The sequence below is a fragment of the Ambystoma mexicanum genome, chromosome 5p, assembly GCF_040938575.1.
Source record: "Ambystoma mexicanum isolate Mex_15411 chromosome 5p, UKY_AmexF1_1, whole genome shotgun sequence".
Taxonomy (NCBI): Eukaryota; Metazoa; Chordata; class Amphibia; order Caudata; family Ambystomatidae; genus Ambystoma; species Ambystoma mexicanum.
The window spans coordinates 1029262181-1029287154 of record NC_090930.1 but is presented as its reverse complement, the minus strand read 5'-3'; the positions used below and the strand labels follow the sequence as shown (position 1 = coordinate 1029287154).

Sequence of the window (24974 nt, the reverse complement as noted above, 5' to 3'; positions counted from 1 at the left end):
TCCTGGTCCGTCCTTCATTGTCGGCGCACGAACTTCCAAAGAGGGCATCATACTGCCCCAGGACTTGCTCCACTAGGACACCAACTTCGGTGGCAGTTAAGCTGGTGGCCCTCTGCCTCTCTGGCTGGGGGTTGCCAGTGCTGCCAGATGGTGTTGTGCCTGACATGGCAACCCCAGAGGCAGGAGTGGGTGGGCAACTGGGTCCTGGGGCTGGGCTGTGGAGTGATGGAATCCCAGTCGGGAGTGTTCGGTTCCAGCAGGGGTGGTCACAGCAACTACACCCCTGGCTGACGTGCAGGCAGCAAATGGCAGGGCACGTGGGCAGCAGGCAGTCAGGCAGCAGCAGATGGCAGGTGGGAGCGTGCTCGGGGCTCTGGGGGGCAGTAATTCGGCCTTCTGGGCAGGAGCGTGGTCTTCCGTGTGTTTTCACGTGGCCAGCTTGATACGGAGTGATTTGCACGTGAAAAAATTGCACGTCAGCGTGTAATTCGAGGAAAGGGCATTAGCGCGTAAGTGCGTCAGCACACGCACGCAATTCCATTGGACCAAAGGCCCTTAGCGCGTAAGTTACATTACGCGCGCGGGCGTTTCCATCATAGCACGTGATGACAGAGCACACGTGGAAAAACTGCACGTCCGAGTGTCATCGCGTGTAATTGGAGGAAAGCGCCCGTGTACACGCGTCTCTGACGTGTACGTGTGGGCCAGTTTAAAAGCTAAGTGTAGGATGCCATTTCCTTGTACATGCTTTTCGTGGAGAGCGAGTGGGTGAAATCTGTACTTCTTGTCGGTTCACACGCGATTACTTCACAGCGTTTCTAGTTCGTACTCCCTTTTACCTCTGACAGCTCTTTTCTGAATTTGTGTTGGGCCCGTTTCCTCTAACAAAGTACACTTCTCCTTTTGTCCTGTCTCCTCAGACAGCGTACAATTCTTCTTTTGGCGGGGGTGTTGTGCGTATTTTTCACGTTCTTTTTCCAGGCAGACCGTGAGTTCTGCACGTACTTAGCAACTGTGCTTGCCCCGTGTGTCGCGTTCCCCTTCAGAGGTCATTGTAGGCTGCGTGTATTACGCGTACGCTTATTTTTGTGTTTCTGGGTGCCACAGCGTAGTGAAGGCTCATTTTTTCACACACGTGGTCTACAAGGGGTTGCGTGCACGTTGATTTTTGATTTTGGGCTGCCTGTGCATTGTGTGACCCGTCATCTTCCCCCAAGGGTCACAGACAGCCTTGTTAGAGCACTAGGGTATGAGTTCCATCTAGTATCCTACCCCTTTGACCACCAATTGCCCAGGACAATAGTTTACTGCAACTCCCATACGCACAACAACATCAGTGCCATGGCTGGGAGGTGACCAAGCGGTAAGGGAGGCAAAGGTGGCCGACCCTCAAAAGGTGGGCGTGGTGGGCGCGGTAGGGGACGTGGCTGGGATTTGCAGGGTGCCCTTATACCCCCATGTGTGGAGGAGCAATCAGGGACACCCATGCCCCCCCATGGTTGAGGGAATCATGGCTGACACCATCCAAGCTCAGCCCCTGTTGGACCAGCCCATTGTGGCACCTGACCTGGCATAGGATGACTCCCTGTCTGACTTCCAGGTCAGCAAGTCTAGGCCACGTGTGGCGGTACAAGTTGTTGTCACCAATTCACGTGGATCTGGGGCAGCTAAGTCATCTGCTGCCCCAAGTATGCAGGGTGGGGAGGCTGCAGGGGCAGCTGCAGCTCCATCCGCCCCAGCTCTGACTCTCCCAGCCAGGACAGTGTCAGTCCCGGTCCATCAAACTGACGTTTCCCCTGCCAACATTACCCTGCAACCAATGCCTGCATCAAGACCTATGGTCATTGTGCATTCCCACACTCCTACTACCCAGTCCACCGGTGATTCTGCCCCTACTGACCAGAGCGGCATAAGCCACTCTGGCTCTGCTCCACCTTCAAAGAAGAGGAAGAAGGGTGCTCTGGCACGACAGGCTGAGACCCCAGACACGGCTACACACTCCGGTACCTCAAGGAAGCCTTACTTTAATGATCCGGAACTTGATGCACTTGTGGGCTATGTGTCGGCACATAGCCATGAAATGCTGGTGACTGCAGGGTGCAAGACCACACCTGGTCAACGTAAGGCACACTGGCAGACCATCGCCGACCGCATAAGTGCCCTTGGATTTGTGAGGCGCACAGCTGATGATTGCTACAAGCGGTGGAATGACCTGAAACGCAGAGCAAAGAACAAGCTGGCCTCAAATCATGCCGCTACTCTGGTGACTGGCGGTGGGTCTCCACAAGAGGACAACAAACTCACTGAACATGAGTCTGTTGCTGGGGCCTTCGTCACAGAGGAACAGATCCAAGTTGTGCGAGGACTACCTGATTATGATGCATTGTCCGGTGAGTGCCCATGCATGTGTGTGTAATGCATGTGTATGTTGTTTGGGTGACGGGTTCTGATTGAGTGCCAGGTGAGGGTGTGTGTGCCTGAGTGGTATGGGTCACCCATGTGCTTCATCCAAAACATTCAGCGGCCTTGGATTTGGGTGTGACAGTATCCCTTCTGCCCACATTAGTAATTTGGCTCAACATTACAGCAGTTGCCCTTGAAGTGGCATCTTGCAACAACATTGTTTGTATTTTTCAGTGTTCGTTCAGGCTGATTGTTTCAATGCTCCCACTTTTGCTACGCATTCCTCAGCCCTATTGTCACATTTATGACATGCTTCTGTCATTGATGAACCCCACATTGGCCCACATGTGTTATCTTGTTAGATGAATGATTTGACCATTCAGGGTAATTGAGTATTGGCCTGATCACAGGAATTTTTGGGGCCTGTTTGAATGAGGAACATGATAGTTGTTTCCTGTCATGTTGAAGTGGACAACCATTGATGTGTACATCAGCCTGCAATCACTGTATTTTTGTACACTGGATCTGTTGCAGTGTGTGGCACATGCCTATTTTGTCACACTATGTAGCATTTTTCATCTCATCATGTCCATCTCACATGGATTGCTGACAGTATTCATTCACTGACATATGGATGTACTTGTGGAATGTACCATGGCTATGGTACATGCCATCTGTGTGATGGCATGTGTCATGTATGTGTATCGGACATGCCACTCACATGCCAATGTGTGATGGCAGTGCTACCCAGCATGCAGCAAATGTGTTGCTCTTCCATCTTGGTGTCATTAGTGTCTGCCTTTTGCCTCCCCTTCCAAATCATTGACAGTGTATGCATGGGAGGGTTATAGTCATGTGGGACAGGTGTAAATCATGTACTGGTTCTGTAGTTTGTCAGGCCTATTTGTGTGCTATGGTGCTAATGCCTGTTTCCATTTTTTGTCTTTCATGTTTTTGCAGGGGATGACGCACTTGATGCTGTTGAGGTTGAGGAGATGGTGCAGACCTAGGAGGAATCTCAGGCACGACCGGGCACCAGTGGGGGACGTGGTGTGGTGGTGGGTGAGAACCCAATCTTGCTGCAGAACATTCTGTCGAGGGGTGCCTCTGGGTGCACCTCCCCAGACCTCTATTCAGGTGCCGATTCGGATGATGAGACCTATGTGGCGTCGCAGGTAAGTGTTTCTGGCAGGGATTCTGTTCTGTCCAACCCACCTGTACCAGGGGTAGAACCCTCTATGGGGATGTCAGTGTTAGTAAGTCCGCCTTTGGCGGTTACGGATGCAGGGTCACACTCCACAACATCTGATCCTGTTCCTGGGCCAGCAGATCAGAGGGGGAATGCAGTCCTGCAGCCTCAGGCAGTGCCGGCACAGCAAGGCGCAGATCACCATGCCCCAAACAGGTGTGGTGCCCGCCGACGCGGTGGGCGTACGCCACCAGGCAATACCGCATGGGAACAATCCATGTACGGTATGGCAACCCAACAGGCAGCATCAGTTGAGATGATGACTCAAGCAATGGAGACGGTGGCCGCTTCCATTGTCCCCCCTGAAAGGCAGATGGAGCAACTACATCAGGCAACAGACTCCATTTGCCAATCACACAGGGAGGATTTGTTGGCGTCCAACAGGGACAGACGGGCGGCACTGGAGACTCTACGCCATGCCAATCGATACCAATAGAGTCCCAGGGCCGCAGGGAAGCCCTGAGGGTAGAACCCCATCACCTCAGGGAGACTCTTGATGACCTTGAGGCTTCCACTAACTTGAGGACAGAACAGCAGCTGGAGCGGCTCACACGTTCGCTCTCAGCTGAGATGCAGGCAACTCAGGAGGAGATCCGGGCATCACGTCAGGTGCTGCATGGGGATCTCCGCACTATAATCCTCCAGAATGAGACATTCCACACCCGCATGCTTGCTGCCATGGAGGACCATACCAGGGCTTTGCGTGGGCTGCCTCCCATAGCACCACCACCTCCTGTGGCAGCAGCACCTCCTGTGGCAGCAGCAGAGGGTGATGAGAGCGACAGCAGCAGTTCTCCCACATTGGCATAGCCGTGCAGGCCATGAGCCCATGGAGGTGTTATTTTTCCCCCAACATCCACACAGGGGGGTGTTGGTGCGCACCCTGTCCTCGGACCTCCTGGGTGGCCTCCTCCCCCCCCCGACCCCCACATGGCCATTTTTGATTTTTGATTTTTTTTACAGTGTGTTGCCTTGTGTGGCTCCCGTGGGCATCCACTGTATTCTGGCTGGGCACATGCAGGCTTGTCCCGAGTTTGGGTTAGATGCTTGAGTTCGTGAGACACACACCCCTCCTGCTTCCCGTTTCCATGGGCTTGCAAAGGGTGTGCCCAAGTGACAGTGACTTACACGGTGACGTTGGGCTCCCATGAGCTGTGTGGGAAGTCTGTAGTTAATACTATGTATACATTCCTAGTGGATATTGTTGTTGAATTGTACACTGCATGGTGTATTGCTATGTGCTTGTGCATCCATGTCTTTCGCCTAATTTGCAGGTTAATTCCTCATGTCTTCACAAGGCCGTCTACTTTGGAGATGGAGTTCATGTTGTAAGCAGTGCACTTAGACATTTGTGTGGCAGCAGCACTGTACAGTTGGAAGTGGCCGATGTGCTGGAATGATCAGGTTGTATGACTACCACTACTTTAACTTAGTACTGTCATGTTTATGCTATGTTTGAGGTTGTTTAGCTGCATTGTATTGTTGGTAAGTATTTGGTCATGTGTGTTGTTAGTTCTACATTACTGGGAGCATATTGTGTGTGGGCAGTTTCCATTAGGGACACTGTACTACTTTGACACTTGTGTCATGTTTTGGGGATTGCTTTGTTTGCTCTCACATAGCATAACCTGCCATGGTGTGTTGGGTGGCGGTGCTGGGGAGGGGTTGGGTGACATGGCACTGTTGTCATGTTGTATTTTGCAAGGGGGTAATGATTTTAGCAGCATAGAAGTGTGTCTTTTGATGACACAGCATTGGTGGTGTTTGTGTAGGTAGGGATGCACACAATATAACACTTCAAGGTGACCAATCTCAGGCTGGTATGGTTGTGACAGTTGACTGTCCCTTATGTCATCATCATTGATTGTCAGATGGTATGTGCCAGGGCGTGTGCACTCCACAGGGGTGTGATTTTAGGTGAAGTAATTAGCCACCAGCTGCGTACGGGCTGCCTCACCCGGTGCCCTTTCCCCTCCCATGCGCAGCAGGTGTGCATGTGGTTGGGGATGTGGGGGCACCACCATGTCCCCCAGCAGGCCCCGGCGTGTTGCAATGTTGTGCAGGACACATGCTGCCACTATGATCCTGCACACTACTGGGGGAGCGTATAACAGCTGCCCGCCAGAACGGTCAAGGGAGCGAAAGCGTGACTTGAGCACTCCGAATGTGCGCTCCACTATGCCCCGGGTTGCAATGTGGCTGTGTTGTATCTTACCTCGGGTGGCGTGGTGAGGTTCCGAATTGGCGTCATCATGTGGGTGCTCAGAGGGTAGGCACTGTCCCCTGGGGAGGTGGTGATGGGTAGCATTAGTGGGGTTGTGACATTGCTCAGTATCTGACATGCATGCATGTGCTGTGGCATTTATACTCACCGAGCACCCATGTATCGCCATGCCGCCCAGCTTCTAGGTCCCAGTTTAGGGTTGACATTCTGTAAATGAAACTGTCGTGGGTGGACCCTGGATAGTTGGCATATACTGGAGGTGATGATTCCCTTGGCATCACATACTACCTGGACGTTGATGGAATGCCAGTGCTTGCGGTTTCTATAGATGTGCTCTGATGCCCTGGGGGGGGACGTAGAGCCACATGGGTGCAGACAATGGCACCTATCACTTTGGGGAAGTGTGCCACCCTGTAAAAATCCTGGACGACAGCCTGCTTTCTGCAGGTGTTCTGGGCAGGTTTATGTGCCTGCGGACTGATGGGCGTGCAGTCATGATGGTCAAGACCTGGTGTAGGCAGCGTGACTGCGTGGCCTGTGACACCCCCCCACTATAGCAGTTGTCCGCTGAAATGATCCAGTGGCCAAGAAGTGCAGTACATTGAGGACCTTATGCAGGGGGCTGAGTGCTTGGGAGCACAGGGTGGGTGATGTGAGGTCATCCTCCCACTCACTGACCAGGTCGAGTATTATGTGAGGTGGAAACCAGTACCTCCCATACACCTGGTCATCAGGCATCCCAAAAAGGCTGGTTCTGGGTGTACAAATTCTGGACCTGACTATCCTCCTCCTCCTCCTGCGGTATCCCACGACCACTGCTGCTAGGAATGGTATATTCATCTTGGCGTCTGTGCTTGTTTGTTGTTTGCGCGCACTTTTATGCTGCGCTGGTCCACGTACGCCTGCTTCCTGCTGGCGTACGCGTTTCCTGATTAGCGCGTCTTTTTTGGCGCACGCCTTAGCCCCGTTTGATTCCATGAATACGTGTTTTGAACGTGCGTGTGGGCGTTCTGCGCACTTGCCTCCTGTACTTCCCCCGTGACGCCCACATTTTCACTAGTTGTTCCCCATTCCGTGTGTCACGCCCCCTGTTCCTCCTACTTTTGTTGTGTGCGCCGCGCTATGTGCGATTTCGCTGTGCGCGTAGCGCACGCTGTTTGGAGATGTGTGCGCCAGCGTGCGCCACGCAGAATTTTGGCGCACATCCTGGGATTTACACGCGCACGGACTTCCATGAATCGCTGTGCGCTGGTTTCGCTGCGATTTTCGCACTGGCACTGCGATTCGCACGCTTTCGCACGCTTGCGCTGAAAATTTCAGCGCACATTAATTCCATGAATCGGCCTCTAAGTCTGGACATGACAATGGACATAATTGCAGCCACTCTATTGGGGTAGGTGAGGTAAGGAAGATGCTCTTCAGAATGCATTATTGATGCGGAGAGACATTCAGGTCCGAGTCCATTGTGCAGCTGAGGTTTTTGACCATGGTGGTAGTCGTGGGGTGGGGGGTAGGGTGTTGAAAGTGGGTGGTGAGGAAGTCGGTTGGGGGAATAGAGTTGTTTTGCCACATACCAATGTATCCGTTATCCCTGGGTTCAGAAGGAGATGGTTAGTCCTCATCCAGTGCACAGTGTCAGTGAGACAGGCTGCTAGGTCAAGGCGAGGGTCGGAGGTCGAGTCAGAAATTCTCAAGATGATTTGTGTGTCATCGGCATAGATATAGCAGATAAGGTTGTGCGAGCAAGCGATCCTGGACAGAGGGATCATGATGAGGTTGAAGAGAAGGGGTGAGAGGCAGGAGCCTTGAGGTACTCCAGTATTCACTGGGCATGCTGTGATGAGGAAAGGAGGGAGATGTGCGATTTTCTGTCTGTTAGTGGGGAATGAAGCGATCCAGTGGAGCGCTGAATCTCGTATTCCTAGGGAGTAAAATCTGTCAAGGAGGATCATGTGGTTAATGGTATCAAATGGTGCCTAGAGGTCAAGGACAAAAAGTGCTATGCATCCTTCTAAGTTTGCAGTGACTTTGAGCTCATCCCAGAGTACTTTCTGTTGTGTGGCGGAAACCTGATTGGGTGGGGTCTAGGAGATTGTTCGATTCCACAAAACCATTGAGCTGTGAGTAGGCAGTGCGATCGATGAGCTTTGCCAAAAAACGGGTGTTGGAAATGGGCCTGTAGTTGATTGGTAGGAGAGGGTCAAGGAATGCTTTTTTTAAGAAGAGGTTTGACATGTACAGTTTTAAAGGGTTCTGGGAAGTTGCCGGAGGTGAGTGAGTCATTATGGATGGATCTCGCCAGTTCTCCTACACAAGTGGAGGTGAAGATTTCTTTGAGGAGAGTGGCGGGACCGGGGTCGAGAGGGGAGCCGGAGAGTCGGCTGTCAGATAGTAGTTTGACAAACTCCTCACTCGAGATAGGGTTGAAAGAGCAGAACAAAGGGTTCTCTGGGGCAGGAGGGTTGATTATTGCAGAGCGGGTGTTGGGCCGGTGGACAGATTGGAAAGTTTGGCATTGATGGTGGCCGTTCTTTTCTAAGACTGTTTTGCGGAAATGTTCAGAGAGGGAGTTGCAGAGCGTTTGTGAGGAGGCAGTCGGGGCTGTGGTACAGGAAGAGTTCAGGAATTCTGTGATGATGCTGTTGAGCTCTTTGCTGCTTCTACGTCATAATCAGGATTCTTTTATAATAATAGGCTATATTGGCCTTTCAGATCTCGGATTTGTATTTATGGTGATGGTGGGCGAAAACTGATCGCTTTGCGGGGTTCTGGAGGCTCACCATTTGCGCTTGAGGGAGCGGTTATGGGTTTTGAGAGTCTTTAAGTGGGGGGTGAACCATATGGGGGTAGGTCCTTTGCGGAGAGGCAGTGGTCTTGGAGGGGGTTAGAGGAAGGAGCGAGTCCTTTAGCCAGGAGTCAAAGAGCTCTATTGGTACTGGTCTATCCGTGGCTGAGAGTGAGGGGAGGATGCGTAGCAGTGCTTCGGCCAGGTCAGGTAGTCCCATTACCTTGTTCCTGCACTTGAACTGAGAAGTAGGGATATAGGAGGCCTTGGGGTAGGCGGCGGTTTGAGGAGAGAGAAAAGTAAGGCATAGTGGTCTGTCCAGATGAGGGGGTTTACGGATGAATGTGGTAATGAGGTCGGAGGAGCTGAAAATGGTGTCAAGGGTGTGGCCAGCAATGTGTGTGGGTCCTGTGATGTACTAGGTAAGGTCAACCAGGAGTAGAGTCATGGAGTTGTTGGAACGTCAAACCAGATATTGAAGTCCCCCAGTAGGGTGAGTGCAGGGTGGTTAACTAATGTGGCCGCGAGTGAGTCGCATATGCTGTTGGCAGAATACCCATCATATACTGGGTCCTGTAGACTAGTAGGTAGCTGTGTGAGAGAGTGGGCAGGAGATAGAATTTGACTAGAAGGGATTTGCAATTAGCTGTGCAGAGTTGTGTTTCAATGGAGGTGATAGAGATGTGTGGTTTGCGGAGGATGAAAAAGAAAAAAAAAAGATCGGCCTCCGAGGGTCGGTTGTGGGAGGTGAGAGTGAGTAGTCGGGTGGGAAGGCTTCATGCGCGATGGGTTTGAGGTTGTCCGAGAACCATGGTTCTGTAATTAAGATGAGACTGGGATTTTCGGAAGTTAGATCATAGATTCTGTGTCTGTTTTTGGCCACAGAGCAGGCATTGAAAAGGAGGCAGGTGACTTTTTGGGGAGTTGTGGGGGCAGCGTTTTTCTGGCTGTTGGGGTCGGCAGGGCTGGGATGGTCAGTGTGGCTGGTGGGTTGGTGGTGGCAGGCAAAAGGTTTATTGGTTTGAACAGGGGTAGGGATACTTTTGATGGGTGCATAAAACGGCGAGAGGTTCGGGACCAGGAAGAGAGGAGCAGGTAATCGCAGGTCTTCAACAGAGTAGTGCTGTGGGATGGGTGATCGGTGGATAGCGATTGGCTCAGAGGTTTGAGGGGGGGTGGTGAGAGGAGCTGGGCCGTTTGGAAGTGTCAGGCTTGGTGCTGTTACGGATTGAAGCCCAGGGATAGGAGAGGAAGAGATGATGTGGGTTGAAGGATAAGGAAGGGGGAAAGACTGTGTTCAAGGAAGGAAGTGGGAGGCAAGGGTGCTAGAGGGGACGTAGTAGAGGAGCTAGGAAAGGTGAGGTGGGTCAAGCGATGCAGGGCTGGTGAGGCATGTAGAATTGAGGGCGAGAGGCGGTCTCTCCCTCTGAGTTTTGTGCGTTTTGGTGCTGAAGGAGTGTGCGAGAGGGTGGGGGTTGAGGCAATAGTTCAGGAAAGGGCAAGACATGACATGCTGAGAGAAGGACAGGTAGTGGCAGGGGTGGTCTTCTGGTAGTGGTCGGTGTGTTGGAGAAGATCGGAAGTCGGGGGCATGTTTATCAAGGGATGTGTGGTCGGGGCAAGCAGGGTGGATGTAGCACTGAAGTTGGTGGGGGGCATGCATGGGGAAGGGTTGGGCGTTGGCTGTCGAAGCAGCTCTAGGGTTTCTGGGAGGTGGGGTTGTAGAGGGCGTGGGAACGGTTGTACATTTATGTGAAGGAGTGTGTGAGGTTGGAGGGTGCGACAGAGGAGGTGGTGCATTCAGGCTGAGGGCAGGCTCCCCTTGTATGACAGATGGGAGTGTGATGCGCGGCAGTCCCTAGGGTTCTACCTGTGGGGGGAGAGGTACAGGAGTGGGGCGAAATAAGTAGAGGGTGTGTCCCGAAGGTAGGCGCAAGGGTCGTGCTGGCAGTGGGGCAATGTTTTTAGGAACGCCAGAGGGCTCCTCTGGTCTGAGATTTGGACGCTGGGCAGTGAGAAGCTGTGGGTGGGAGAAGGCAACTTAAATTGCTAGTAGATTTGAAATACCTGGCTATTGGGAGAGAACGCCTAAACCTGAGCCAACATCAGCAAGTGTGAACAGCTAGATTTGAGATACTCGGTTATTGCAAGAAAATGCAGAGAATTGAGACAACAGCAGCAGGCACAAAACAGCCAAATCTGAGACACCTGGCTATTGGGAGAGAGATCTCCAATTTGGGACACCAGTACGGAGTATAAACAGCTAGATTGTTAAGTAGGTCATAAACAGAATTTAGTTGCTGTATAAGCGGCTAACAAACAAACAATAAATAAAAGAGCGGCATGGTTTTATCAGTGATAAGACTGCATGGAGAAACACCTAAAGTGGGGAAACAACAGTAAATGCAGACACACCTAGGCCCGGGATACCTGGATAGAGGGAGAAATGCCTAAAGTGGGGGACACAGCAGTACAGACACGCCTAGGTTTGGGATACCTGAATAGAGGGAGAATGCCTTAAAATATGCATAAGTAATAGGGCCATCCACCTCACGCATACATCCACCTCATGCATACACGATACACTATTAGACATGCATATCCTCCCAGAGCAGGAGGCGAGAAGCACGCCCCAAAAGTCATGCAGACACATAATGAGAAAGGAAGGAGACGGATAACATGTTTCCAACAAGAAGTCACAATATTAGCTGTCAGTTGAACAGCCACAAGTGTGAGAACGGTAAGTCATTGACAACTTTTGAGCCACATGAGAAAGGGAGTGAAGTATTCTTTTTTGGTGGCACAATGTGCACACCTCACAATACGATTGGCTAATCATGATGGAAGCAACCCACCACAGAACCTTCAAAGAGACATACCCAATGGGCAACCAAGTTGTATGTGAAACATTTTAACCTGTCAACTGTCCAATCAAAACTGTGTGAAACTAGATAACCCCACAATGAGATCATTGTCAAGAGTTAGTCATTAGAATGGTCAGAAGGGATATTATGGTCACGAGGGATAGGATAGGCCAATAGGGCTATGTATTGTATAGAATCACCTATAGCACAACTGACACTGTCCAATCAGGGAATGTTAATTTACAAGCATCTTGTAACATTGTGTAAGAATTAACTCCACTTCTCACTATATAAACCGCCATTTAATGATGTAATGTTGAATGATTCATGAGTTGTTCACTGTCCCCCTTATTATATGTTCGAGCCGAAAGGCCCTGAGATAACTAGTCACAAGCCCCTGTGGGCTCCTCAAATACATGCCGATCGGTAACCTGACTGTTTAGCTACACTTCAACTTGTACAACGTGGTGCCACCCTGAACTTCCTATTTAGGATTCATCTATTCGAAGTGCGCAATGTACCCAGAATTCCATGGGAACCCTCAAAATCTCATGGGAACCTTCAAAATCTCATTGCCTTGAAAATGACCAGCGTATGATATCTGGGCACAAGTCCCATTAGTCAATACACGAGGTGTAGTCAATGCCTCCACTTTCTGTGATTGTGCGGTTGGTCAACCCAGTCTATTACAAGTGTCATACCTATACCGGGTACAAAAATCGAGGGGAGCTGGGAGCCACTTGGCTCCTGTTTGTGGCCTAGAATAGCCTAGTTAGCTTGACATTAACAGCTACCAGGAGTTATTTATTTATTCATTTGTAAAGCACACACAAACCTGTAGGCATCTTGGTGATGATAGCTGAGTCCTGTTACATTGGCCAGAAGGCAATGAGCAGGCATTCACAGGTAGATAAGCAGTTACATACAGAGTAGATAGAACATAAGAATCCCTGGGGAATAACAAGTCTGATGTACATAATTTAAGCAAACAGCCAAGTTTTGAGGGCTCTACGGAAAGTCCAGAAAGACTCCGTCCTGAGAGCATGTGGGAGAGAGTTCCATTGTTTTGCAATTATGACTTGAAAGCTTGACCCTCCCGCTTTGGCACGTTTGAACTTAGGTTGAGCTAGTCTGTGGCCGTATGGAGTTCTGGTGGGCCTAGACGAGTGGGTCTCAGCAATTATTTGGGCCAAATAGGGCGGGGCAGATTTTACACCGTGTTTGATTGTGAGTGTTTTAAAGGTGATCCTTTCTCGAATTGGGAGCCAGTGTACTGCTCTTCGTGCAGCTGAGATGTGTTCAGATCTAGGAATGTTCAGGGCCGCTCAAAGAGCATTGTTTTGAATGATCTGAAGTTTTTGTATGTTGTGTGCAGAGGTACCAACAAAAAGCACATTACACTAGTCTAGCCTAGCAATAGTTAGCTGTCTGTGCAGAGGAAGGGTCGGGCTGCGTTTATCAGTTTAGTTGTGCATGCCGCCGAGGAGGATATGGCATTCACTTGGTGGGTCAATCTACACACCCACAACGTCTTTTTCAAACTTTAACACTGCTTCTTTCACCTCCTATACCTGATCCTACCATCGTCTCACCCCTATCAGCATCTGATCTTGCTAATTTCTTCTCTTCTAACGTTCACTCCTTACATCAGGATATTCTATCATCACCCTCGTATAACCCTTACCTTTTCCTACTCCTTCCAATACAGTGTCTAACTTTGCTCCTGTATCCGATTCTGAGGTGGCTCTTCTCTTGGCCAAAGTTCACCCCAATGACCCCGTTCCTTTATTATGTATTCCTAAAATCTACCCGCGTCTGGTACCATTTCTTGCCTATTTTTTAACATCTGTCTCACCACTTCTATTTTTCCTTCTGCTTTCAAACATGCAATTATCATTCCTATACTAAAGAAACCTACAGCTAATCCTCTTCTTGTTTGAAACTTTCGTCTAATATCTCTCTTACCTTTTCTATCTAAGCTTCTTGAACTTCTTGTTTATTCACAAATTTCAACATTCGTGTCTGGTCTATCTCTCCTTCCCCCCTACTCAGTCTAGCTTTCGTCCCCACCATTCCATTGAAACACCCCTGACATGAGTACTTAACTCTCTTCTCACAGCCCGTTATTCTAAACACTCCTTCTGTTCCCGTTCTTGACCTCTCTGCTGCTTTGGACACAGTGAATCACTGTTTGGTTCTGGATTCTCGCTCCTCCTTTGGTTTTCGTGGGTCTATTCTATCATGGTTTTCATAACTATCCAACCATACTTTTGCTGTCACATGGGGTAGCAACACCTCTCCATCTTTTTCTCTTGAGGGTCAGTCCTTGGTCCTTTTCTATTTTCCTTATATACTTTTCTCGCCCCCATTAATTCATCTTTTGGAGTATCACACCACTTTTATCCTGATGATACTCAGCTCTTTCTTTCCTTCTCATCTTTTACACCCGATATTCATCACTCTCTATCATCCTGACTCTCTGCTATCAAATTCTGGATGACCTCTCATTTCCTAACTTTAAATGCCAGAAGGACTGAAGTCTTATTCTTTCCCGCAAACACTCTTTTGTCACAGTCTCCTCCCTCTTATTTCTTTTTCTCCTTCCAGTCTCTCTGTTTCTCCCACTGCCCGCAACCTTGGTCTTTATTTGATTCTTATCTTTCCTTTGCCCATCATATCACTCTTACATCGCACGCCTGTCAATTTCATCTAAACAATATTCGCAAAGTCTGCCCTTTTCTTACTTTTCACACCACAAAACTTCTAGTCTCTTTGTTAGTCCTCTCGCGACTATTCTATTGTTCTGTCCTGTTCTTTGGTGTTTCCTGCTCACGTCTTGCTCTTCTTAAATCAATCTATCATTCCTCTATTCGCTCACTCTGCCTTCTCTCTTATCAGGACTCAACCTCTTCTTCTCTTGCCTCACTCGGCTGACTGTCTTTCTACTCTCAGCTTAAATATAAAACTTTCTTTGTCTAGTTTTTAAATCTCTTTACGGACTCGCCCCCGACTACCTTGCATCTCCCCTTTCATTTTATTCTCCTTCTCGCTCTCTCTGCTCTGCTGGTCTTTTTAGACTTAATGTTCCCCGTCCCACCTGTGCTCAATCCCACTTCATTCTTTTCAGCTCTTAGCCCCTTTTCACTGGAACCTGCTCCCTCTGTCTCTTCACTCCATTACCTCTTATCCTTTGCTCCGTTACCCTCTAAAAACTCACCTGCTTCAGTCCTCTGATTGACTGATTGATACCGGCAGTTTCTGAACACTGATTTGCATTGCTGATTTTATGTACTGTTGATCGTTTTATGTAAAGTGCTTCAGACAAAGGTGCTATATAAAGAACAATAAAAATACAAAAAATACAAAAAGGAGAGGGTAGCATCGAGGTAAAATCCTAGTGTTTTTACCACTGGGGCGACTAAGATCATGTTGCCATTGATGTCGACAGCAGAGTATTTGGGGTCCTTTTAGTTTCCCAGGTACTTTTGGCTTCCCAGGCCAACTGATGCCAAACAAACACACTTATGTGAATATTGCTCTGTACATTGGGGACCACCTAAAAATAAACATAGGAACTACTTAAACCATAAGGGTCCATACATTATGGATAAAATGTGCAGCTTATGTGGAAGTTTGACTTGTGGAAAACTATGTACTAGCTCCTTCTTACCCAGTGGTAGCTCTTGGTCACTGGTTAGGGCTGCATACCCAAGAGCTGTGTTTAGCTCCTGCTTATCCAGTATTAATTTCGAGCACTGCTATATATTATACAATTAACCTTTTTAGTGCTGCCGAGTTGATTCAGTCTCTAGTGCCCTGTGACGTGTTTACATTATACCACAGTTGTCCAAGCACTATGCAGTACGAATGCAATTTGAGCACTACCAGTGCACAAACAGATGTTCATGTACACAGTGACAGTCCTGATTGGATGGCTCCCAGGAGTACAAAACATGATATTTCACTTGCCAGCAGAATTCCTATTTAGACCAGCAGTCTAAAGAGAAAGAACCAGGAACAATGTTTCCTTTACACATAGAAGCAGTGATCACCAGAAGAGACACCATCATTCTAACAGGATAAAGAGGGAATACGATGGCGCACAGTATTATGCATAGATCCCACACTAACATTGAGAGAAATACCCGACGAGCATGTATTCACAGAGACAGAATCAGAAGGGGAAATACTGTACGAAGTGTATATATCTTGTCACCTGATAGTACAAAACAGAGAGATACTATAGAACCGAGAATGCTAAATGAAGCAGCACCACCATCACGACTGTATGAGGACTTGGCAACAGTGCCCAGTCAACTATAGACAAACAACCCCCATGATGTTGGATTATTGAACAGCATAGGAGCAGTGAAAATAAAACTTGTGCAATACACTCCAGAGTGAAGCAATATCAACTATCCAGGGAAGAGGAGTGAATGCATGACACCATTAATTGATCAAAGCCTCATAGTACCATCCACTTCACCATGCAACACGGCCATATACTCTGTGAAGAAAGCAAAAGGATCATCATGGAGATTCATTCAAGGTCTCAGGCCTCTGAACAACACAGAAGCAGACTACCCATTAGTGCCCAACCCAGCTTCAATACTACAATATTTTACATTGATTGACCTAAAAATAATGAGGGCTTTTTGGGCCATTGGGGGATGCCCCGATGTCGACACCGAGCATCCCCTTTGAGCCCCCCCCCCAATCCCTCAGGAACCATATGAACCAAGCAATTGCCAGAGTACACCACAGTGTGCACTGTGAAGATGTTTGGTGGGAAACGACCCTCCACAACGCAAGATCTCCTCACTTTAACAAAGCCCAGGAGGTGAATACGGAGAGGCCCACCTTGCAGCTCCACACCGCCTGCTGGGGAGCAGTAAGTGAATCTGCGGTGCTGCAGGGGGCCTTGCAAACAAGTGCCAGAAGACAGGTGAATATAATTTTGCTTATTGTGGACCGACTTATTTGGGATGTTATCACTACCCTTTCCAACATATCCAAACGGCTTTGTGCACTTTTGCCTATCCTGTTGGACAGGCCACCCTTTCTCTCATTTTGTTTATTCTCCCTATTCAGGTTGGTTAGAAGCCCAATTGTCCTTAAGGGACATGGTGGGGGAAACCCACATGTTATCAGTTACCGCTAACTTCTTTATAATCCACTTGATGCTGATTTAGCTCAGGGGAACATATTTATTCATCACGCCCTCAAAGAAGCTTACATTATGCAATTCAACCGACCTCCACAATATTTAATGGTCGTCATTCACTTGAGTTACCCTAGTGACATTGGCCTATCTTTGGAGGTCTATCAGTCTCATAAGCATTGTGCTGGAGCCTTCCCAAACTTCAGTAGAGCCCATTTCTGTTTGTCAAAGTCTATTCTCTCACTGACTGGCAACTCTGGGATGGCAATGCATCCCCACAGTTCGGAAATGCTCCTGGTTATAGCCTAGAAGGCTTGACACCAACAGCTGTGTTTGGCTCTGAGAGCCAGCTGGTTCTATGGAAACATACCTAAGTGACATTAAATATATGTGTTTCGGAATGTGTATAAATTAGCATTGGGACACACCTAGGTATAGAAGGTATTTAAAGCATAACTGGCCATATGTAATAGGCAAAGTTATAGTCTGCATCTTATGTGTGAGTTACATTTGCAGAATGCTGTATAAGAGCTCCTAGTTCCCCAGAGGTAGCTACTGCTTACTGAGTGATGCCAAATACCCAAGGAGCTGCTTTCAGCTCCTGCTAGTTAAATCCTTATTTCGATCCCTGCATCCACTATGGGGAAGCCCTCAAAATAACAAAGCAATATTATCAGACTGTTACAACTTCTTGCAACTCGCATGCATTCTTAAATGGTATCAGGTAATATTATCCCCACCAATAATATTGCCATATACATATGGTCGTGGGGTAAGGCCATAGGCGATATTGCTAGTGGAGATCATTTATGGGGTTATTGGGACCGGGAATTGTGGGGGTGTCCACTGCTCCGTAAAAAAATTATGGGGGTTGCAGGGGTGTCCCATGCAGGTTCCATGGCTTAATATCGCCGCAAAAATATGGCGATATTTTTGCGGGGATATTAACACGTGGAACCACTGAAATGCAGTCAACCATTCAATAATGTAATTTCTCTGATCCTAGACACTCGGCTGATGGTTGGGAAACCTACCTACACTGAGAGGAGGACCAGGAGCCATTCTTAGAGCCCCATTTGGTGCACCTCACACCACAATCCCTAGCCAAATTAGTTACATTGTTTATTTATTGTTAATTTGTAACGCGCTTAATAGCAGCGAGTGGTTTCGAAGCGCGGGATCGGGAGTCAAACCTGTTTTCCGCTGCGCTGTCTTGCTTCCAAGACAAAAGCGTTGCCCCTGAGCCATCCTGCCTATGATTTGCACCAGTTGGAAATACCTGTGTGTCTATGCTGCCACACTTTCCTTCTCTTTTTCAACCCTGTCAGATTCTTATAAAGCCAACTTTTACTTTAACTGGGGGAAAACCTGCAGGCTCACTAGACAGATCGTGCTTGCAGCAGCATCGTTTACACCCCTCGCAGGGATGGCACCATTCCTAGTACCCTTACGATTATTACGCTATGAATGAGATACATTTTTTTTAAATCTGATTCTGTGCACGAACGTAGAACGTCTTCGTTGATACACATTCCTGGAAGGAGTGTTTTCCGTATTCGCATGGGGACAAGGAATATGACTGTCTTTCATCATGCCACTCCTTCGAATAGTTTTGGGAAGGAGGATTTAAGTTCTTCGATCTCCAGTTCTTGACATGATATTGAGCTCAGGATCTGTGCCCCTCGGGGTAGGCCCTGTACTACTTCGGATGGATCGTATTGGATGTCAATCAAGGCTAGGACCCTGTCGGTCCGGTAGCTGAGGAGACATTGCCCCATTGTTGGGTTGTGGATGACATGATTGGTGTTGAACACTCTTCGTCCTCTATGTAGCAGGTCGCATTGGAATTGGCCCTTGGATCAGAGCAGGTGGGCTGCTCCCCAATGGAATATGGGAGCCTCAGACGGACATAGTGGGTAGGCGATTACTATGGCATGATCAGTTCCCTCATTCATGACGGTTACTGTCGCCCCGGTGTCCACGGAGAATTGGTTGCTTAGGATGCCTTTTTGGACTGCAACCTTTGGCGCTGTGCTGTCAACCGATGTGTCACTGATGAGTCCGACATATTCTTTGCTGTACCTGTCGTGGTTGTATTATTGGTCATCTGCTTGGCGTATCCCTTCGTGTGGTGGCCGGTTCTCGTAGGGGTCATGGATGTAGTATGGTGCTGGGTATGAATTTATGTCATGATCATGTTTGGGTCCTTGCTAAGGAGCGTAATCTGCTGGTGGGTTGGGAGTGTAGTCCTATGAATTGGAGTATTGCCCTGGCAGATCAATCTGTAGATCCTCTATTGCCTGTATGACTCCTAGATGTCCAGGGGCTGGCAGCATGTTTCTGTCTCATACCCCTCGTACTCTCAGTAGTTCAAGTGTCCTCATCCGGCCGCACAGCGTGGTCAGCCTGTCTGCGACAAGCGTTGGAGATTTTTCCCTGCACATTGCCTGGAAGTGGTTTTCTTGACCACACCTCACACATTTGTCCTATGGCCGGGCATTGGCCCCTGTGAGGAAATTTGAATCCACACCTGTAACATTGCTTCTCCCAATGGGTCCGTCAGTGTGGACTCCGGGGCTCTTGTCTGCCTAGCGGTCCTGGGCATCGGATGCATGCTTGGGGGCTGGTGGCCATTGCTGCAAGGGTCTCGCCTTTCTTTAGGTTCTCCATGGCCACCGCCTGCACGTCTACTCTTTCGTATATTCTTGCTAGGTCTACGATTTCTTGTAGTGGGTGGGGTTTCTTCAACAGGTGTTTCCTAAACTGTGAGGAGGTGCACGCTTCAATTATCCAGTCTAATCGCTTCATCATCATTGAAGTTGGCAAAGTCACAGTAGGTGATTTTTATTTATTTTTTTTTAAACTGGAGGATGAATTCTCCTATTGTTTCATGTGGTAGTTGTGTGCACTGATGAATGTTTACCTCTCGTAGTCTCTGTTGGGGAGGATTATTAGTTTCCTGTTGATTGCAGAGATTAGGCGTTAATAGGTAGTTTTCTCTTGTGTTGGGATTGTCTTCAAGATCCCTTTGATCTCCTTCCTGGCTAGGTTAGCGAAAATGTCTATTTTGTTGGGGGGAGTCTTGGTCCCCTATGGCTCTCAAAATCTTCGAATTCCTCCATCCATTCCTCCCACCTCTGCCGCTGGTCACTGTGTGGTTGTAGTGGGAATGGGTTGTCTTAAAAAGGACGCCCTGGAGGCCAGTCCTGTTCTGACGACAACTTGGGCTCCTGCGCCTGCAGCTAACCATGCCTCCTTGGTCATGTTGCTTGTTATGGGTGTTTGTAGGTGGGGTGGGTCTCCCCACAGTCCCCAACCTAGCTGGGTTTCTTTTGTTTGCTGGTCTGGGGGCTTCTGTGGGCGATTGCCTCACACCCAGCCTCTGCATGACCTTCCTTGGCAGGTCTGGTTGTGCACTGTTGGGTGGTAGTCCTGGCCAGTGCTCCTGTTCTTGTGGCCTGACTTTGGTGACTCGTTGGTCCTTCATTTGTTTCTCTTGTCCCTGGTGGCATAGTGGGTTGGCTACGTGCGTTGTCCCATTAGGGTAGGCGCATTCACACCCCTGCTGCCTGAAATGGGGCTGCGCCGCTCTCGTTGCAGGCGCTGCTCCCCTCTGTGCAGGCATCTGCGGTGTGGTAGCTCCCTCGGTGGTTACGTAGTGCACGCGTGTCTCCCTTCTGTTGGTTGCGTATGATCTGTGCTAGTCCCTCTGCTTCCTAAAGCCAGCGGGCGCAGCGTACCAAATCCGGTGTGGGTCCTCTTCGTCCTTCTTCCGCTGGGTCCTCCTCACCCGGGTGTGTCGTCCTGGGTCCGCTTCTCTCGTCAGCGAGACTCCCCTTGCTCGCACGTCAGCTTTGGTGGCCCGCTCTGCCTTCTCTAGCGTCCTGCTGGGTCCTCCTCACCCCCGGTCACTCTTTTCTCTACGTAGTCCTGGTCTCGCAGCCAGGCGCTCAGCGGCGCTGTCAGTCAGCGTGGGACGTCGCTTGGTCGCCAGTTGTTAGGCCCCATTCATTCCTCTAACAAACAAAATGGGAGCCTCAGGGTAACGCGTCTACCTTGTTTAATTCCCAGGTTACAACTGCCCTTTCCTCTTCACACCCCTCCCTCCCTCCCTCCTGCCGCCTTCTTCACATTGCCCATAGTCCATCCTTCTTAAAGAGGCCCTCTCTCTATTCCTCGCAACAACAGGGTGCACAGGTGGGTAGCAATTATGGAAATGTGGTGCGAGGGGGACAGGTTTTTCTTCAGTGACTCCTACTTGAAAGGGCCAACATTTTCATTGAAAAGAGTTAATGTTTGGTTGTTAAAACTGGGATGGCCTAAATGCATTTTAAAGCCACATCCCCAAAACAAGACAAGGATCGATTGGTTAAATAGGTAAACGTAATACAAAAGTTGTTTGTTTGACAAGCTAAACAAACTTTTTGCGGAACCCCATATTCTATTCAAATAATGCATTGAGTGCTGCATTCCTTTATTTGCAGCCCTGCTTTCATAACGGAAAAGCAAAAAATAAATATAACAGAATGCAGAGAAGCACACAGTACAAGATGCACAACTCACACATGCCATAGGGAATAATGACTTCGTGTAGCTGCTGCCCAACCTATAATTGTACCTGTGCTCTGCACCAGGGCATGCAAATACTACAGACAACCCAATCTATCGGATGCCATGTGTGAGCAGTCCATCCACTCCAGATTTAATTCTTTTTTACTTCTGGTACCTAGAGACCTTCACTTATAGTAGCGTAAGAATACATTAAAAGGTATTCGAAATGCAACAAAACGAGGCAAGATGAACCACTCAGCCCTGACATGGAGTAAAGCGCCACATCTTTGCTTCACAACAGTCATAGAGGAAGTGGTGGTAGGAAAGCAGCTTACAAGGGATTGGTCTTTGCTCTTTACCCAATATCGCTTTGCATTTGATGATTTGCAGGACCAATTGGAAAAGCAACACTAAGTCCCAAAATGGAGAGCAGTGTTGACTGAAGAGACAGGGATGGAGGAAAATGTCAGCTGTGTCCTGGGACCACTTAGCGATACTAAATACCCTGTTAGAATGCAGTCTACTATCTGTAGATCTGTCAGGCCGTCACATGTCAAGTGTGAGATACCACACCAGTCCTGGCTTTCAGGCCCACATGACCGGTCTAGAAAATCTGCTCTCTGTAGTCCTAATCTTCCATGCCGTTTAAGAAAGCAAAATGACTTGGTCATAAAGCCAGGGCCAGCAGAACATTTTAAATCTGGAAAGGAAATTAGGATAAGCGAAGTGGTGTGAAATGATAAAAGTGGGCAGTATATTCCAAAGTGTTAATTGTCGTTGAAAATATTCTTATTCAGAGGTTAGCTTGCAAGCAGAGTACTATTTTCAGGATAAACCATGCCATGTATACAACTGTCTAGAATTGCAAGTTGGGATGTCTCATGACAAACTTCCCAAAAAGTTCCAGGCTAGGGTATCCCACTGGCAGTAGGTTACCACTCAAAAGATTGGGAACTAAAGCCTTTTGCACAGTACCAGAACTTGGTTCTCAATATTAACAGCCTAAAGTCTTTATTGTCTCTGCATATCTTAATTTAACCGTAAAGCCTACAGTAGCAGGCAATATCAGGATGTATGGGCCCGAAAGCCTCTTATAGGTGTAGGTCCAAAAGGAGAAGGTGGGTTAGAAGTCTTCAGGGGCCATAACTCCCAATTTTTCCTAAGGCTTAGCCAATATGAGCATCCAGTTAATAGTGGTGCAAAGTTTGGACACCCATTATTATACTTGCATGCAGAACACTAAGTGAGATTGGAACTTCTGACCTAGAGATCTCACACACATTTCTGTAGCAGGTCCTCAACCCATTGAGGAAAGCTGCCATTCTTCTGCCTGCCCTGCATGATAACTTATATGTTGTTTCATTGTCTGGATAAACCATACCATAATAATCTCTACACTGTATGCGGCAGTATGAATGTTCCACAGGTACTCATGGTAAATCACTGGGTTAGAATGATTTTAACATGCACCTATAGTTGCTTCTCTGCCTTTCAATCTACAATGTGCTGCGGAAAAAGGAATGCACCCATTTCAATACAAGCAATGCTCTGGATTTCCGTATGATAATATGCATTTTATCTTGTGCTCTTTTACCCTTTCAGAGTTAAACACTTATTGTTACTAATCTGTTTCTTTAAATATGTCTTAGATATTGCCTGTCTGATTTACCATGTTGTTTGGTGATTTGCAAGCAATTTTCATTCAATGGAGGGGGTGGAATACAGGGTTGGGCAAACAATTTGTTGTGTTGTGGTTTATTTTTTAAAGTTGCAAGTTTGTGGAACACATAACACAGGTTTAGCTTTTCAGAGACAAATATGAAGACTGCCCTGTCCATTGTTGAGAGAAAAAAAAAGGTACGGTGTGAGGAGAAGTTCTCTATTGAATAAATTGGTAACTATAAAGCCAGGATACCAGGACTAAAAGCCAAGCATCCCTACTTGACCAAACTATGTGTTCCTGGGCAAATCACTTTTCATCACTGTATCTTATCGGTCATCATTTGGATCATCTAGAAGTAATTCTTGAACACTACACAAAAAGATGTACACTTTCGTGGCAGTACAGTGTTGTTCCATACATAACAATATCGCACTTCATCGTACATAACTGCAAACAACAGTCTTATTTCGCCAATGGCAAAGTTGTAAGCCATGTTCCTTTCATAATCAAGTGAAATCAATGGTACTGCAACTTTTGGTAGTGTCTTGGGTCTTGTCATGCAGAATTATGGGGCATGAAAGGATGTGATTCTAAGATACATCAAACAAATCTAGGTGGCTGGGGCATATGGCTTAGCCACCGTATACATGTAAAAGCCCGAAATACATTGCCTTTTCAGAACGGGTCACTTATCTTTTAGTAGATAGAGGAATTGTTGTTGCTCAGGTCTCAGCACCACCCTTCCCTCCCTCTATCATTACTGACTACGCTGCGCACTGGCATGACAGGGGACGACTTCCGATCTATGCCGACTATGCGTCAGCTGCTTTCATTAGCTCAGTCCTTTCCCGACTGGATGGTACCTGCTTTAAAGAGGCGACGCTAGAAGGCCCTGTTGTAGCTTCCGGCTTTCATATGATGTTTCCAAACCGGCACACCCTTTGCTAGCAGGGCAGAATGACAGGTGGACACATTCACATCACGCGTTACCTTGTTCATTCCATTGCCCATGGTGCTTGCAGCAAAGAGGGGGCGCTGAGCAGAAAACCCGTGTGACTCTTACAAGGCTCTGGGCACGGGCAGGGGCAAGCCTCGTGCAGCGACACTGAGCTCTCCTGTCCGAGTTTTTTTCGTTTAGTTGGTGGCAGATAGAAAAACAAGCCTCGCCGTCAGTGAGAAGCAGCTGAACTAGTTCGGAACAGCCGGGAGCCGCCTACTCAGCATCATCTACCCTTCCTCCTATCCCACCCGGTGTTCGAGTCAAGCCCTTGGCCCCACCCCCTGGGTATTGTAGTTCCTCGCTATGGCTCAGCCTGTCAGGGCGGATGTTTCTGAACTACTATCCCCAGTGTGCCCTGGGAGAACACATGTCCGACCAAAATAAACCTGCGTTCTGTGAGGCCGGGCTACCCCTCCCACAGCACATTCCTGGAAGAGCGGGTAACACGCGATTCATGCTCTTCTTGCTCCACGGATAGGGCATAGCACGGTCCCCGCGATTTCTTCGCCCCCTTGAAGTAAAAGGTAGCGGGTCGCACAAGCAGAATGAACATTTTATAAATAAACGGAGCACACGCTCGTCCTGCTCCAGCAGCCCAAGTATGCCGCCCTTCCAATCCTGCTGCCCTTGAAGGCACTCAAAGTGTCGTGTACATGCGCAACTCGCTATCAGTCCCAAGCAGAATCCAAGAATTATTTGTATCAGCTGTTCACAGCTGCTAAGTGTTGGGTGCAGAGGGCAGACACCACAATTCTCACTCTTACGAGCCAGCACTCCCAATATCATAACACCCCAGAAATAATGTTTAGCCATGAAACGTGCAAACTGTTCTCAATGTGTGTACATTCTCCCTCCCAAAAAATACTTCTCCAATTTATGTGAATTGACATTTCTTTCTACAGAAAAATGCACCCATTACTTACCGGTAATCTTCATTATGACTAGTCCTACCTGGAGAGCTGACCTTTGATTTGACAGCTGGCTTTTCCTGGGGTGCCCGGGCCCCTGAGCAGGAAGAGCGAACTAGCAAAGATCCTATTCAAGAATTAATGTACTGGACTAATACACCATGGA

The 24974-nt window shown here is 48.3% G+C and overlaps 1 protein-coding gene across 2 annotated transcripts in view; it reads right to left on the bottom strand.

The window, feature by feature from the left end:
* DUSP22 (dual specificity phosphatase 22) overlaps positions 1–24133 on the bottom strand; it is a 479337-nt gene extending 455204 nt beyond the window's left edge. The window contains exon 1 of one of the 2 annotated variants that reach the window (XM_069613516.1): positions 23891–24133. In XM_069613516.1, coding sequence (XP_069469617.1) covers positions 23891–23911 — 21 coding nt within the window. In that variant the 5' untranslated portion in view covers positions 23912–24133. The remainder of the gene's footprint in view (positions 1–23890) is intronic. The other variant, XM_069613517.1, reaches the window with a different exon arrangement.
* Positions 24134–24974: the final 841 nt, after the last annotated feature.